We start from the raw sequence: 14,412 nt of genomic DNA, 5'->3' as shown, positions 1-14,412 counted from the left end.
CGAGTCCTCATGATTGAGCAGCTTACCCAATAATCCATGTCCTCAGCCCTTAGATATGTTTGTTTAATAGCATCAGTCCTCAGATATGTTTTTAAAACAACTAAGATTGTGTGTTTGGAAATATTCATTTAAACGGAACATGTTGGTGAACACAGGTGGTCCCCAGCTCTAGGATGGCTGAGGCAGAAGTCTGAGGCTAGACTGGGACACAGAGGAAACCTTGTCTCAACAAGCCCAGGGGTTTATGGCTCAGCTGGTACAGGGCTCACCTAGCATGAGGAAGGCCCCGGGTTCCATCCCCAGCACTCTATAAACTGGTGTGATACTCCTATAATCCCAGCTCTTGGGAGGTAGAGGCAGGAAAATTAGAAATTCAAGGACATCTTTGGCTATATATTGAGTATGGGACCAGTTAGGGACAAAAAGTACCCGTCCTAACAAAGGGACTAGTTAGCTTAATTTCTTTTAAACGTTATACGTTGCTTAGGCCACAAATTACATTTTTATCCTGTGCTAGGTCTGCATAGCCTCTCTCCATACCCCTCAGTAGATAATTTAGACCCATTAAGAAGAAAACACATGGGCATGCAATAAAGCTGGAAAAATCACCGTTGCAGCTAACCCCTCCAAAGGCAGGCCTATATACATTTCCTTGTACAAAGGCCTTACAATTGCTATACAGTTAATCTAGTAATGAGCTAAAGCTCCAGTTATGTGTGCGTACAACATGTATGCTTATGTGGATGTGTGTACCAGCATACATGTGTTTAAATAGTGCCCGTCCCTGTTTTTGAGGAGGGGTCTCACTATGCAGCCCTGGCTGGCCTGGAACTCAATATATAAACCAGACTATCCTTCAATTCACAAATGCACCAGCATCTGCCTCCCTAGCGATGGAGTTAAAGGCACCTGCCACCACACACAGCCCATATACTGAGACAGGGTTTCTCACTGACTCTAGGACTGGAGAGCTAAAGCTAAAGCTGGATAGCCAAGGAGCTCTAGAAATCTCTGTCTAATCCGCTCTCCGTCTCTAAGCTTTGGGAATAACCAGGGACTTTTCAGGAATGGTGGGGATCCAAACTCAGGTTTCCACGTTTGCACAGCAGGCGCTCTGCCAAGTGTGCTATGTCCCCAACACCCTTTCGGTTTTTGAGACGGGTCTCATTCTGTAGTCTCCAGATGAGCTGGGCCTAGGCTGGTTTTACACATTGCCCCCCAAGTGCTGGAGTTAGAGCGTGTGTCAACACACTCAACAAACTCCACCTATCTTTTTAAAGAGCAAGCAAGGCTTTCTTGAGTGTCTGCCCTCAACTTAAATAGTTTTTAAGTAGCCACATTATTATCCTTCAGACCAGTATCCACTTAAGTGAAAAGCAATTGCTTGAATGACCTCCTGGCAAATTCTAACTCACCATGCTCGTACACAGACTTGAAATAAAGGAATTACCCGTGTGTGCATGTTATTTAAAAATCATTAAAATGACCAGAGGACCACAGTTTTGTTCGACCGAAGGAGATATCCTGTGTTCAGTTTAATAAATGGCAAGCAGCGAGGGCACTCCAGACTCAAAGACCTTTAATCGAGGTTTGCTCTTGAGAATTAAACAGCAGATCTCACATAGTATCTTTAAAATCTATAATTGATCTAGAGGCTTGTAAGACTACCAAGACAAAGGAGGCAGGAAAAGGGAGCAGCTGTCCTGTTACACTTTCACAAAAGCAGAGGCGCAGATCCCCGCCAGTCCTTTAATAAAGGTTGGTCTTTTTCATGATCTTAAGAAACTCTTCCTCGTTCACTTCTCCGTCACCATCGCGGTCAGCTTCATCGATCATTTCCTGCAGCTCCTCGTCTGTGAGGCTTTCCCCCAGCTCGTTGGCCACACGCTTGAGGTTTTTGAACGAGATTTTCCCGGTTTCGTCATCATCAAACAACCTGAAAGCCTTCAAGATTTCTTCTTTAGTATCCTTCTCCGCCATCTTCTGAGTCATCACAGCCAAGAAGTCGTTGAAGCTGATCTTTCCCGTGGCCTCTTTGTCCACTTCTGAAATCATTTTCTTCATCTCTTCCTTCCGGGGTTCAAAGCCCAGCGCCCTCATGGCCACTTTCAGCTCCTTCACGTCAATGGTCCCGCTCCCGTCAGAATCGAAGAGGTCAAAGGCTTCCCGAACTTCTTGCTTTTGGTCTTCGGTGAGTTCAGGCTTAGGACCCACCTTTCTCTTGTAACTGGTGGAGGCCAAGTTTAACTTCCTGAGGTTGGACGCCATCTTCCACCGCGGTTGGGTCCTTAACGGTGCCCTGACCCCACGCGTGAGGCGCCCCTGCGACTGCGCCTGCGCCAGGTCCAGTGGGCCTCCTGCCAAGCCATCCGGCAGATCTTTTTATCTTTTTTTACGAATTGCCTTTATTTCAGGATGCATCCACATTTCCAACGTTTAGTGGTCTTGAACAGAGTGGGGAACGTGGCCTCCCCCGGGGCCCTGCTGAGGGTCCGAGGAGCAACGCTGAAACCTGAGTCCGCAGGGTCAGGGCCGCTGTTCCAGCTGTCAGGCTCCACATCAGACCCGACGGAGGCCAGGGTGATCCGAGAGCCCTGTTCAAACCCCTTCAATGCGTAAAGCAAAGCGGTTCTGGGCAAAGGAACGGACGCAGACCGTGTGCACCCAGGACCCTGCACGGCCCTTCGCTAGGCGGAACAGCCAATGACCCTGAGTGCTGGCCGGTCTGAGTGGCCCCGTGACTGTCTGCTCACCTCGAGACCTGAGCTCCTGGGCTGACGGTGGCTGCAGGGCCGAGGACCCGGCCCGCCTTCCCAGGCTGGAGGCAAATGTGGTCCGGAGCTAAGTGAGGGAGGCCAGCTGCTTCCAACCTCATCTGATGGCTCTCGGCCACAGCAAGCGCTGGGTGGTGATGGGCAGCCAGGGAGCTGAGGAGGGGAAAGCAGCAGCCCTTGATAAAGGTGGGGAGAGGGGAAGCCCGAGTTCCCCACCCACCCACGGCCAGTTTCAGAGGGTGGGGAGGGTGGGAGTCGAGGAGGGGGATGATGGCTTGGATGGGGCATCACCCAAGACTCATGAAAGCAGGGGTGCAGCCAGAGCGCCCCCGAGCCCAGCAGTCACCCCACGGCGGCTATCTGAAGCTTCCCATCTACTCTAAGGGCACCACGCAGCTGTGGTGGGGGGGTGGGGCGGGCAGAGGCAGACCCAGGCCAAGGGCCAGCAGCAGGTTAGTGTGCGACGGGCCTGTTCACAGCTGCGTCAGCTGTGCCACCGCTCCCGACGGAAACGGATTTCCACACACCCTCCTGATCCCAGTTCAGCCAGGCAGGCAGCGGGTACACGCGGCAGAAGATGTTACACAGCACAACTTAATATTTCAAATGGACAAGAAATTAGTATCAGAACAGTGTCTCAGGATGAAGTCTGAGTGGAGCTTCCTCCCAGAACTTTGAGAAAATGAAGACAGGTTGGAGGGGGAGGGGAGGCCAGGGCCCTGGTGACTCAATGCTGTCACACTGTCCTTCCGGCGGCTGTGGCAGCCTCATGTTCTCTTTTGACATCATCAAGCGTCGAAGTTCCTGCAGGATGACTTCGATGCTGTGGGAATTCTGCCACTTGGCCAGCACTGCCGTGGCTCATGGATCCACCACTCCATTTGAACTGCTCACCTCACTCATACTGACTTCTGTTATAAATATTACAGATGGGGGGATTTAGGTCCGCATTGTATTTTAAGGCTGAATATTCGGTTTTTATAAATTGTCCTTGGAGGCGCAACTATCATCCCTGTCCATCTGGTGAGTGTCATCTCTATCATTCTTCTGAACATGCAGTTCTCTCCAGGCCACTGGTTCGCATCTGCAGCACGTTTTGTACATTCATTTGAGAAGCCTGTGCTCCTTTTCCATGCTAATTAAAAGAACTTATTTACTCTGAGGCCACCAAAGAGCAAATGTAGGGTAATCTCGATCGAGTTTGACCACTGGGTATTAAATTCAAAAAAGAAGGAAGGAAGACCACTAAAGGTTACACCATGTGTTCTAGCAGACATACCTAGAAAACGGGAAGCACACAGGTGCAAACTTTGAGGAAGTTTGTCTCCTTGCATTCTGTTCGACTGTAGGAAAAGTTTTCTGGCAGTTTCTTGAATAGAACATGCAATATCCAGTGATTCACTTCTAGTACCTGGGCGTGAAGTATTTGGTGTAATTTCCTTCACTAGGCTTTGGCTTGAACAGATGAAGGCTTCAGTATCGCTTTATAGTGTTCTGGCATGTATTCTTAAGAAATCCTTACAGTGTTGACGCTCACTGCTGATCATTCACTAAGGGCTGTACAGAACCCCACATTTCGGTAGTAAAAAACACCGAGAAGGAAGTTACCTTTCAGGGCAAGCTGTATTTACAAGGGAGAAATCTTCCTTTTAGGTCCACCTGAAAATTCATAGGAGAAAGGTCACCTAAAGGTAACTTTGCTCTTAACACAAATGCCTGAAAGTTTCATATCCACCATCTTTCCTTTTAAGTCTGGGATACATGACCTTAAATTGAACATGCCCAGTTGTGGACACCTTACACAGAGCAATCTCAGAAGTGCCTCCAGTGTCTTTTTTCTTACATGAGTGTGTATAAGATTCTGAAATAAAGCTCTCATACTTTATTTGATGAAAGTGTTGTTTTGCAGATAATTGAACGATTATTAATATTTAATATTGATTTATCTTTTAGTAAAGCAGCAGTTACTCCCTAACCAGCCGTATAACCAAATAACCACACAGAGAGACTAGAGTTTGTTGAATTAGCATAGAGCACACTGCTGCACAACAATTGCTCCACTCTAAATCTCCAAGCTAGTATAGCTTCTTCCCATGCAGGATTCCTAATTATACTTGCTTTTTAATCATATCCTAGGTCTGATTCATTTCACCTGATGTTTCCTGATCCTCTTCTCATGGATCCATCTTCCACTTCCTCTTCTCTCTCCTCTCTCACCAGACCTCACCAGACCAGGATGTCACACCCTAGTCTCTGTATCAATCAGCATTGGATAGTTGGCTTTTATTGACAATACAGAGAACAAACGGTGGCATGTTTACACAAACTTGAGACAGAAGATGCTTAGAATAAACACCACAGTGCAATATCTGGCTTGAAATCAGATAGTGGGGTAGAGAAATCAACATTTGTGAACAAGGATAAAGTGTTCACAGTCCACAAGAACATTATGCCAACAGTGCTGCAAGTAATAAATCTTTCTGCACACTTTCATCTGGTCATCCTAGTTGATTTCACACTCATTTAGAAGAGAAACCATTGCATTCAGTTACTGTGGTCCTTCTTTGCAGACATGAGAGGTAATGATGGCGCACATGAGGGGACCTAAAATTGTGTTTTAGAAAGAAAGGTGTCTTTCGGTGAACCAAAAAACAAGAGAAAAGTGGAAGCTTTTCAGGTGGGGGAAAAAAAAAAGAAAACAGAAAAGTTACTCAGTAAGCAAATACAGATAGCCAGCTTTTAATTTTTAGCATTCTCGCCAAGCAGTGGTGGCCCATACCTTAAATCCCAGCACTTAGGAGGCAGAGGCAGGTGGGTCTCTGTGAGTTCAAGGCCAGCCTGATCTACAGAGTGAGTTCCAGGACAGCCATGGCTACACAGAGAAAAAGTTAGCATTCTTTGCCCCTCTCCCCAAAATTCTATACTTACCAGTACTTGGTCTGTATACCAGATGACACCTGGGGGAGTTATTGTTCCAAAGTTTATCCCAGGCACCCAGAACATGTACTTGACACATTGAAGGGATACTGATATCCATTGATTTAATGCTGGACAATTAATGTTGATACTAAAATACCTAAGTATTCAGATGAAAGGAGGTGACTCAAAAAAAAAAAAAGAGTATTTCACAAAACTGTGTTCTTTTTTTAAACAGTGGTTCAATATTGATTATATGGAGTGTTTGGAAAATTTGTTTAGTTATTTGATTTCCTGGAATCAAATCTAGGACTTCACCCATGCTGTGAAAGTACTCTCCTGTGAACCTCAACCAACCTCTTAACTACCTGCCCCAGGGACAGTGGACACAGATTTCAGGCATAGGGTTTTGGAAAGGCAAAAGAAGCTTATATGGTCCTTCCCTCTTTTGTTTCCTGCACATATTGCATCTTCTTCCAATTCTACATCTTATCTTTATGAATTTGGGGAAGTCAACTCTCTCCATGACATCCTCCTCTCTCATTTGAAGTATCCATACTAAAATTCTCTAATGCATTTTTAAATTAAAAAACACCCAAAACTCCCGGGACAATTGTCTGATGGGACTATACAGGACTGGATAATAACCAGTCAGACCTCAGTTTCTCCCAGACTTGCATTTCCTTCAATAGCCACCCCTCTGACTAACTTAAGATAAGCTATGATGTGTTGAGGAAAACTAAAGGCTAAAAGCTGCCATACAGAGAGCAAACTGGTTGCCATAGTTTCCAGATATGTGCAATCAGCAGTCACAACAGAGGGCAACTAAGAGCTCTCCTCATAGAAAACAGTGCCCTCAATGTCAGTTCTTGATGAACAGTCTATGTTCATAGTCTCAACCCTGACTTGAAAAGGAGACATTAATTATGTGTCTAGTCTTGGGTCTTGGCCTCCCATTCGTTACCTCATTTGAACCTTGCATTTATTTCCCATCTCGCAGATGGGAAAAAAAAAAAAAAAGGAAGGCATAGAAGAGGTCTGTAATGCATAGTAGTATACAGCCAGTAAATGTATTCTGAGGTTATGGCCTTGTGTGTGTGTGTGTGTCTGTGTGCTCAGGAATGTCCTAGGTGATACGTTGTGGATTCTCTGAGAGGAGGAAAGGAGATGATTGTTTAAATCTAACCATGGCTATTTAAGAGATGATTTAAATTTAAATCTTAAATTTAAAATTTAAGAGAAAAGAACCATTAGACTTCAACCACGGGGTCTAGAGTCAATTGAGGCCAAGTTCAAGGAGCCATGCATCCTGTCCCCCTTGACTATTTGGCTAAGGGTGGATTTGCATGGCATGAGAAAACTGAAGTTACTCTCAACAGATTGAGTGAATCCCAGTGCCACCCGAGGCAGAAGACATACACAGTGAAGTGCCTAGGGTTTCCCGCTCACTTTCACATAAGCCCAGGCTGGAGCTGCTCCAAAAACAAGCGGAATGACTGCTCTGGGTCCCTGAGGACGCACTCCGAAATCAGCAGTGCCAAACTAAACTGTGTGGAGCTATTCACAAGAAACTGACCCAGCAGCAAGCCTTTACAGTCCCCGTGGTGTCTTGAAAGGGACTATGAAGTCAAGTCCAGTGACTCAACCTCAGTCCTTTTGGCAAGCTCAGGGACAGAATTTAGTGTCCAGCCAAGGGCTGCATGAGTTCTCCTTCTGTGAACCCCAGGAATAAAGAAGAACTCCTGTCAGATACAAAACCAGACTGTATTTCATAAAAAGAATTTGCCAGAGTTTCACGGTTCCTTTAGCTTTCACCCAAATATTCCCAAAGCAAAAGAGAGCATTAGAGCAGTCAGTTCCCTGGAAACCAGGGAAGAGGTAGAAGAAGCCTACAGAAGCATGAAATGTTTTTCCCATACTCTGTTTTGTTTTGTTTCTTCAAAACCATAATTTACTCTGTAATTCACAGAATGTTTTGCTGGCTCTATTGTGACTTCTTTCAGCTCCACTTTCAATACTGGAGTGGTGGGGTTCTTCTGCAGAAGGTTGAAGTCCGTAGTCTCTGAATAGCCAATTACTTGTTCTTTTAGCATGAGGTTGCATGTGGCAACGGAAGCTTGGGCATTTCAAAGCCTATGGAGATACCAAAGTGTTACAGCTCTTGGTCAAGCTGCTGTGCTGAGCACAGCAGAGGTTCGAGCCAAGGCCCATGACTGGTTGGCTTGCAGCCAAAACACAATCCCCATGAGGCCCAGGTTCAGTGAGGCCCAGGCCTAGCAGGTATCTTGAATGGGACTATGAAACAAGTCATAGGCAGGCCCTATGAAACGAGAGCCAGCGGAATATAAATGACAAATCTCAGATGGTCTTGAAGTGAGAAGGAACTGACCAGTTTATCTTTATTCATGTGAAATCAAGGGCAATATAAACCCTGGGCAGCGGAGGGATTTTGAGGATGAATGTGTTTGATTCGCTGAGGGCTGAGGTCAGGGGATCAAGGATACTTAATGGTTCGATCACAAGTAGGAAAATACAGTACTTAATTATCCTGTGGGGTTAGGAAGAGATCTCCAAGAACAATTGAAGGTCACTGGTGCGCTAAGATCTTTAGCAAGGTGGGGCATTTCTAGGAATTCCTAGATGCTTGCTAGAGCAGTTTCCTTATCAGGAAAGGGTCTGGCCTGTAACCTGCCCTGAGGGCTATGTGACACACCTTATAAGACCTGGGGTCACCAGGTCAGGGGCTACATTTAAAACCTTGCTGAGTAACGGTAGTCTATCATAGACTGAGCACAAATAATTGGCTATCAGAGATGACTGACTTCACCGATCCCCGAGGCTCAGAAATCCTCAAAATCCTTTATTATGATTTTAAGTAACTAATTTTTGAGTAAACTTAATTCCCTCACAAAAAACACGCATCTACAATACACATCCCTCCCCTGAAACAAACCAGCAACTGAAGGAACTGAGGATGGCAGGGGTGGCTCCATTTTGCTTCTCAGACTCTATCTTAAGTTGACCTTGGAGTGACTTGACCCCCAACTTTGGGTTCCAAGAAGGGCCACATGGCCCTCCAGCCTGCAGGTTGTCGTGGATACATACCACAGAATGTGTAGATAACTATAATCAGGCCTCCACCCCACAGGTTCTCATAACTACCACAGAACGTGTTAGTGGATCTCCACTCCACCCAGCAGGCTGTCGTACAGATATCTTAGACATCTGTCGGTTTGGCCAGGTGGCTTGGAACAATTAGTCTAAAGGTCATCTCGTTTGCTGAACCCCTCCACCCAAAACTTTCCCTTCTCTGTAACTGCAAGGCTTGGAATTCCCTGCTTGCAGTTTTTCCCTTTAAAAGCTCTGCCTCCCTGAGCCTAGGTGTAGAAACTTAAAATTCTCCAGAGGGCATCCTGTCTGGAGGGACGGGGGTCTGGGCTTCTCCCATTGGGGGCAGAGAAGTCACCGACCTTCCAGAGGCGTCCCAATGGCAAGGTGTGACTCCGAGCAAGAGGGGTGCTACCTGGTCCAATAACTCATCAGCTTTTGGCCAGAGACAGGGGCGCGGTGCCCAGTGGGGCACGACGGTTCGCCTAGTGCTTGGTCTTCCCACCAGCCAGCGAGAGAGGGGGAGAAGGAACCGTGTGCGAGAGGGGACGTACTGCCCGAGAGTGAGGCCCTAAAATGGAGGTCAGCAGAGAGGGTCAAACCTAGACAGTTGAGGCTACGGCTGAGGGGGGATCCCTCCATCTCAAAAAATAGTACGAAGTTGCCGGAGCTCTGTGGTCAAGCTTCCCTACCAAGAGAGGCGTTTATGCTGGGAAAATAGAGTGAACTCACCAGTCTAGTGGCTGGTCAATAAGGAGAACTCACCAATCCAGCCAGTGCTGCATGCAGTAAATAGCAGTCTGGTAGCCAGGAAAGGAAGTCCCAAAACCAGGGAAAGGGGAGGAGTCCTACCTTTTGAGATAGGCAATAAGTGCAGTACTTATCTGGAGTCCAATTGACCTGAGAGGTGGATTTAGGTGGACTTTCCACAGCTTACAAGAATTACTTTTAAGTTTTAAGGAGATAAAACTTTAGACATGTTAGTATCACAATTGTACTCTGCATTGTAGAAAGAGGCAGTAGACACACATATTTGTGTTAATAGCATAAGTAATTTTTAAGGTGAGCTCTGAAAAGGCAAAAGCCTTTTATGAAGTAAAAGGGAAACTCACTTGATCTTAACTTTTAGTATAAGCATACACATTATGGAGGCTTGCAATCTTGAGCTTAGAACCATAATAGTACATGGTATAGTGGAATGTTTTTTTTTTTTATCAGAAGCAGATTAATAAATTAGAGCTCTATTGATAAAGGTCAAAACTCTGGACAGTCAATACAACAGTAGCATAACAGCAGGAGGAAATATTAAGCCTTTTACCTATTTAAGATACCTTAAATCACCTTAGACCTTGTAACCTTTATAACTTGCATTTACCAACCTTAAAACATTTTTTAGACCCTCAAACATTTATAAGTTGCATCACCAACCTTAAGACACATTTTTAGACTCTCAAATATGTATAACTTATATTTATTAACCTTAAGACATCTCTCAAATATGTTTTAGGAGAAAATCGGTTGTAACCGTCCTGTTAGATTACAGGAGTCCAAAAGGGACCCTAGCAAAGCTAGGTGAGCCCTTCCCGGGTTTCGGCACCACTGTTACTATTTATTAAAAAGCATGAGGCTGGTGACAACCGATATTCTCTGCAAAAAGTTTATTAGGAGGGAGTTTATTAGGAGGTAACCCAGGAGCAGGTTGTGTTCCAAAATACTAACAGTGTCTGCTACATGCAACTGTGCCCTTGGTCTCTGGACAACACTGATGAGCTGTTGGACAGATTGTACCATACTACTCTACTGAGTCAAACCTTGCTCTTGAGATGCCTTGACAGGTCACTGACTCCTACCTGCCCAATGGGGATAATCCATTTGTCCATTCCTCCAGATTCTCCTCTGGGGTGTCTTCTGGAGAATTTCAGATTTCTATACCTAGTGCCCGCATTAAGGGCCTCTAGGCTTACAAATTTCTATGATCAAACTTGGCCTCAATTTCCTTAGATGACAGATCCAGAGCAAAGCCTTTTTAATTGCTGCCAATGATTGGGTAAATGGAGGTTCTCTCAGATGAATGGGGTTCCCATGTTTAAGTCTCTTTGATCCAAACCTTTCACCCCTGTTTGTTCTCCCAAAAGTTTAAAATGTACACCTAAAGAAAATTTCTCCATAACCTATTTAACTTTGTCTCTGCCTATATCTATATATGTTTCAGTATCCTGCCAGACACACATTTCCTATATTCACAACAGCGCCAAAGCAGCTACCACAAGTGCTCCAGTCTAACCTCACAGATTCCATCAAGCTGGACCTGCACTTTCCCTCCCAGCCGTGGATATTCTCACAGACCCTGGACAGCATCAAAACAGCCTGTTCTTCCTGGATTGGCCAAAATTTCAGCCTTTTGACCTCCCTACAGTGGCCTCAGTGTCAGCAGGAAGTAGCCAGAAGAGAATCTATGCCTGTCACTCACTTATTATTAACAAAAGGCTGGAATGCTGTGCTTCATGCCCAGGACAAGTAGCTCCAGTTTCTCCCAGCATTCCTCAGTCCCTACCTGCTGCCTTGCGTGGCTAGCAACTCTACTGGCAACCCTCTACCCTGAAATTTCCAGGGCAGGAGCTTCCCCTCCTCCTCTTGATCATGTAATCGGACATTTTGTTGCTGTTGTTTTTTTTTTTCTCTCTCTCTCTTACCCCCTTGCATGGCAACCAAGAGCTGCTTCCAATGAACCTACATTTATATACTTTAAGTTGCCTTACATGAGAAGCAGTCCAAGCAACTCATTTTTTAATTATAGAAAAAGGGAGGAATGTTAGTATTTAGGCAGCCTGCTTCTGGGTTGCCTAGCAACCTATGATGTCATCATGTGTCGCCTGCCAGGTAGCCACACCTGGCAGGCATGGTTAAGTTTTTCCTTAAAAGGTTTGACCTGCTACTTTGTCTCTCTCTTGCCCTCTCCCTGTTCTCTGTTGGGGCACTCCCTCCTTCCCCCTTTTATGTCTCATTCTCTCCTCTCTTTTTGTTCATCTTCATCTATAAAATCTGCTGTGCGCATCGTCATTTTATTGGGTCGTAACACTAGTGACCCCCCCGACACAAGTCATCAGTCCCAGGAACTAGGCTATGGGTCACCTAATACCTTCCAGGAAGAAGGCCGTAGAGTTTCTTACCCAGCCTGAGGATAGCCACAAGAATGGGAAGGTATCTTATCTCAGGGTGGGACACCTGTGCTGGGCAGCCTACTGACCTTATAGAACATTTCATGGCACAGAAAACACCTAACATTCCTGAGGTCTATAGATAGCTCATTCAATGTTAGTTAGCCAATCACTTTGTAACAAGCTTGCCCTTGCTGAATGTCATCCAGTCTAACTGCTGCTAAGCTGAAAATTCCCTGTTCTTGCTCAAACCCCAATAAAAACCTTTGGGACTCTCCTCTCTGATCTACTGCCTTGGTGATGGTGGAGAGACTGAGCTTAAGACCAAATATAGCTCTTTGCTCTTGCATATGTGGTCCAGCTTCTGGTGGTCTGTGGGAACCTTTAAGATCTGGGCATAGCACTGTATCTTGGTAGTCAGCCTCAGGAGGAGGAAGTGACCAAATAAGGGAATAGACCTTGGTGGCTGGCTTTAGGAATGTAATCTAACGGTTTTGAGCAAGGCAGAGGGAATGGGGAGAAGCGGAAGGCCTGCAAGAGCCATGTTCACAAGGCTTGAGATGGCCAGGGTCCCTTCCTCTTGTCTGTTTGGAAACTTGTAAGTTTCAGCAAACATGTAGCCACAGATCGGTATTTAATGTGCAGCCTGATCTACAATACAAATCTACCAACCAATATATCCACTTCATACATCATTTGGGCTTGTGAGTTAACAAAAAAGGGAGAAGGAGAAAGATGAGTGATGATCCAACGCATTTTGAATGTGGCTGATGGGTACGGGGGTACATGCCTGACATTGAAACATTTAGAAGCTCAGGCAGGGCAGGATTGCAAGTTTCAAACCAGCTTGGGCTCTATAGGAAAACTTGTCTCAAAAAATAGAAAAATCAAATCAAATCAAATCAATCATCAATTAAATGTGTCTAACCTGTTTTCTTTTCCTTTCTTTTCTTTTTTTTCTGAACCTTGCTCTATAACCCTGGCTCACCTGAAACTTCGAGAACAAAAATTCCTAGAAAGCAGATGTGGCTACAAAGACAGAGTGGCTGATTAGAACTCAGTGATGTGGAGAGGTTGCCATGTTGTTGGTCTAGGCTTTATCACCAGCGTTAGATCCCTGAAGAGCCATTCCTTGTAAAGTTCTGGGTTAGAACTTGCATCCTCTGACGAGCAGTTTAACAGCACTTTGGAATCTTTAAACAAGCTCCTAAGTTTCACAACTCCAAAGCTAAGGATGTCATCAGACACCATCTAAGGCCTATAGGACAGATTCTCCCATCTTGCTGTGACCCAGATCTCTGATATTTCCACCAATATATATATTTTAATGCCTTGATTTATGACTTCCTTTGCCCTTCTACACTGGAGCCTCCACATTTCCTGGACTCAAATTTGACTCCAAAATAAACTAGCTCTTGCTCCCTTTGAGGTGAGAGATGTGTTTTTTGCATCAGTGCCCTGCCTCTGCTTCCTGAGCACTGGGACTAATGGGCCACCACACCCAGCCCTTCCTCTTCAATTCTTGAGCTTGAAATCTCAGATCAGCCCAAACTAGGCATTGCTTTGGTGGGAAGACTCTGAAGAAAACAAAACAGGATCAATGCTGCTATCAGCTCAGCACAGACACTCTATCTGATTCCGCAGTTCTCAGTGGCCTCGCCAGATGCAGGCAACTGACAAGATAACGAAAGGCCCAGGAGTGCCTACGTTGGTTTTTTGTTTTGTTTTGTTTTGTTTATGATGAACTGTTGTAATGTACCTGCTTTCATTCTCCAAGAGCTTCAACTTGGAAGCCTGACTTAGCAGAGGAGAATTTTCAGTCAACAGAAGTTTAAAGGTCAGAGGCCCACGGGGGGAGTCAGGTAACAGAAAAAACCCTGTCGGCTGCTGATAAAGACATTTTTAGGGATTAGCAGTAACCTGGGGAGTGTGTGACCTTTTTAAAGACACTGAAAATCCAAATTTAAAAAAACACAGAAGAAAGCACTATGCAGACAGGAAAACGGGGCAGGCTGAATTGGTCCTGAGCGTGAGTACCCCATCTTTGGGATGCTAACTTCTGCTGTGGTTCAATTAGCCACAGAAACAAGGCTATCGACAGGGAAATTAGCTTAAAGTGTATGTGTGCCTAGACCCTTCATTGCTCATAAATATCTTCATTAAAAGGTAGGCCGTACTGGGGCCAGTCCAAAGGGGAAAGTGACCTATGCAGACTCAGAAATTTCTCTATTTGGTTTTCACCCTTGAAAGCACCTTTGAAGCAGCTTGAAGAGAGAGGAGCCCACCCTCTCCTCTGCATCTTTGTGTCCTTTCTTCCTGGATTCCTCTGTCCCTGTAAAGCCTCTGTTCCTGGCAGTGGGGCTGATCTAGGTAAAGCCTTTCAGGCCGTTCACAAAGACCTGTGCTAAGTGCAGTGAAGGGACAGGCAGCCGGGGTTAGGACTGCCCCTCCACAGC

At 45.5% G+C, this 14,412-nt stretch overlaps 1 protein-coding gene across 1 annotated transcript; it reads right to left on the bottom strand.

Moving 5' to 3' along the window:
• Positions 1-1,277: 1,277 nt before the first annotated feature.
• Positions 1,278-2,314, bottom strand: Cetn1 (centrin 1). The gene has a single exon (XM_021659649.2). The coding sequence runs from the start codon at positions 2,266-2,268 to the stop codon at positions 1,750-1,752; it is 519 nt and encodes a 172-aa protein (XP_021515324.1). The 5' UTR covers positions 2,269-2,314; the 3' UTR covers positions 1,278-1,749.
• Between the last annotated feature and the right edge of the window lie 12,098 nt (positions 2,315-14,412).

Source organism: Meriones unguiculatus, chromosome 2 (genome assembly GCF_030254825.1).
Source record: "Meriones unguiculatus strain TT.TT164.6M chromosome 2, Bangor_MerUng_6.1, whole genome shotgun sequence".
Taxonomy (NCBI): Eukaryota; Metazoa; Chordata; class Mammalia; order Rodentia; family Muridae; genus Meriones; species Meriones unguiculatus.
Note: the sequence above shows the minus strand (reverse complement) of the source record. Positions and strands in the feature narration are given on the sequence as shown.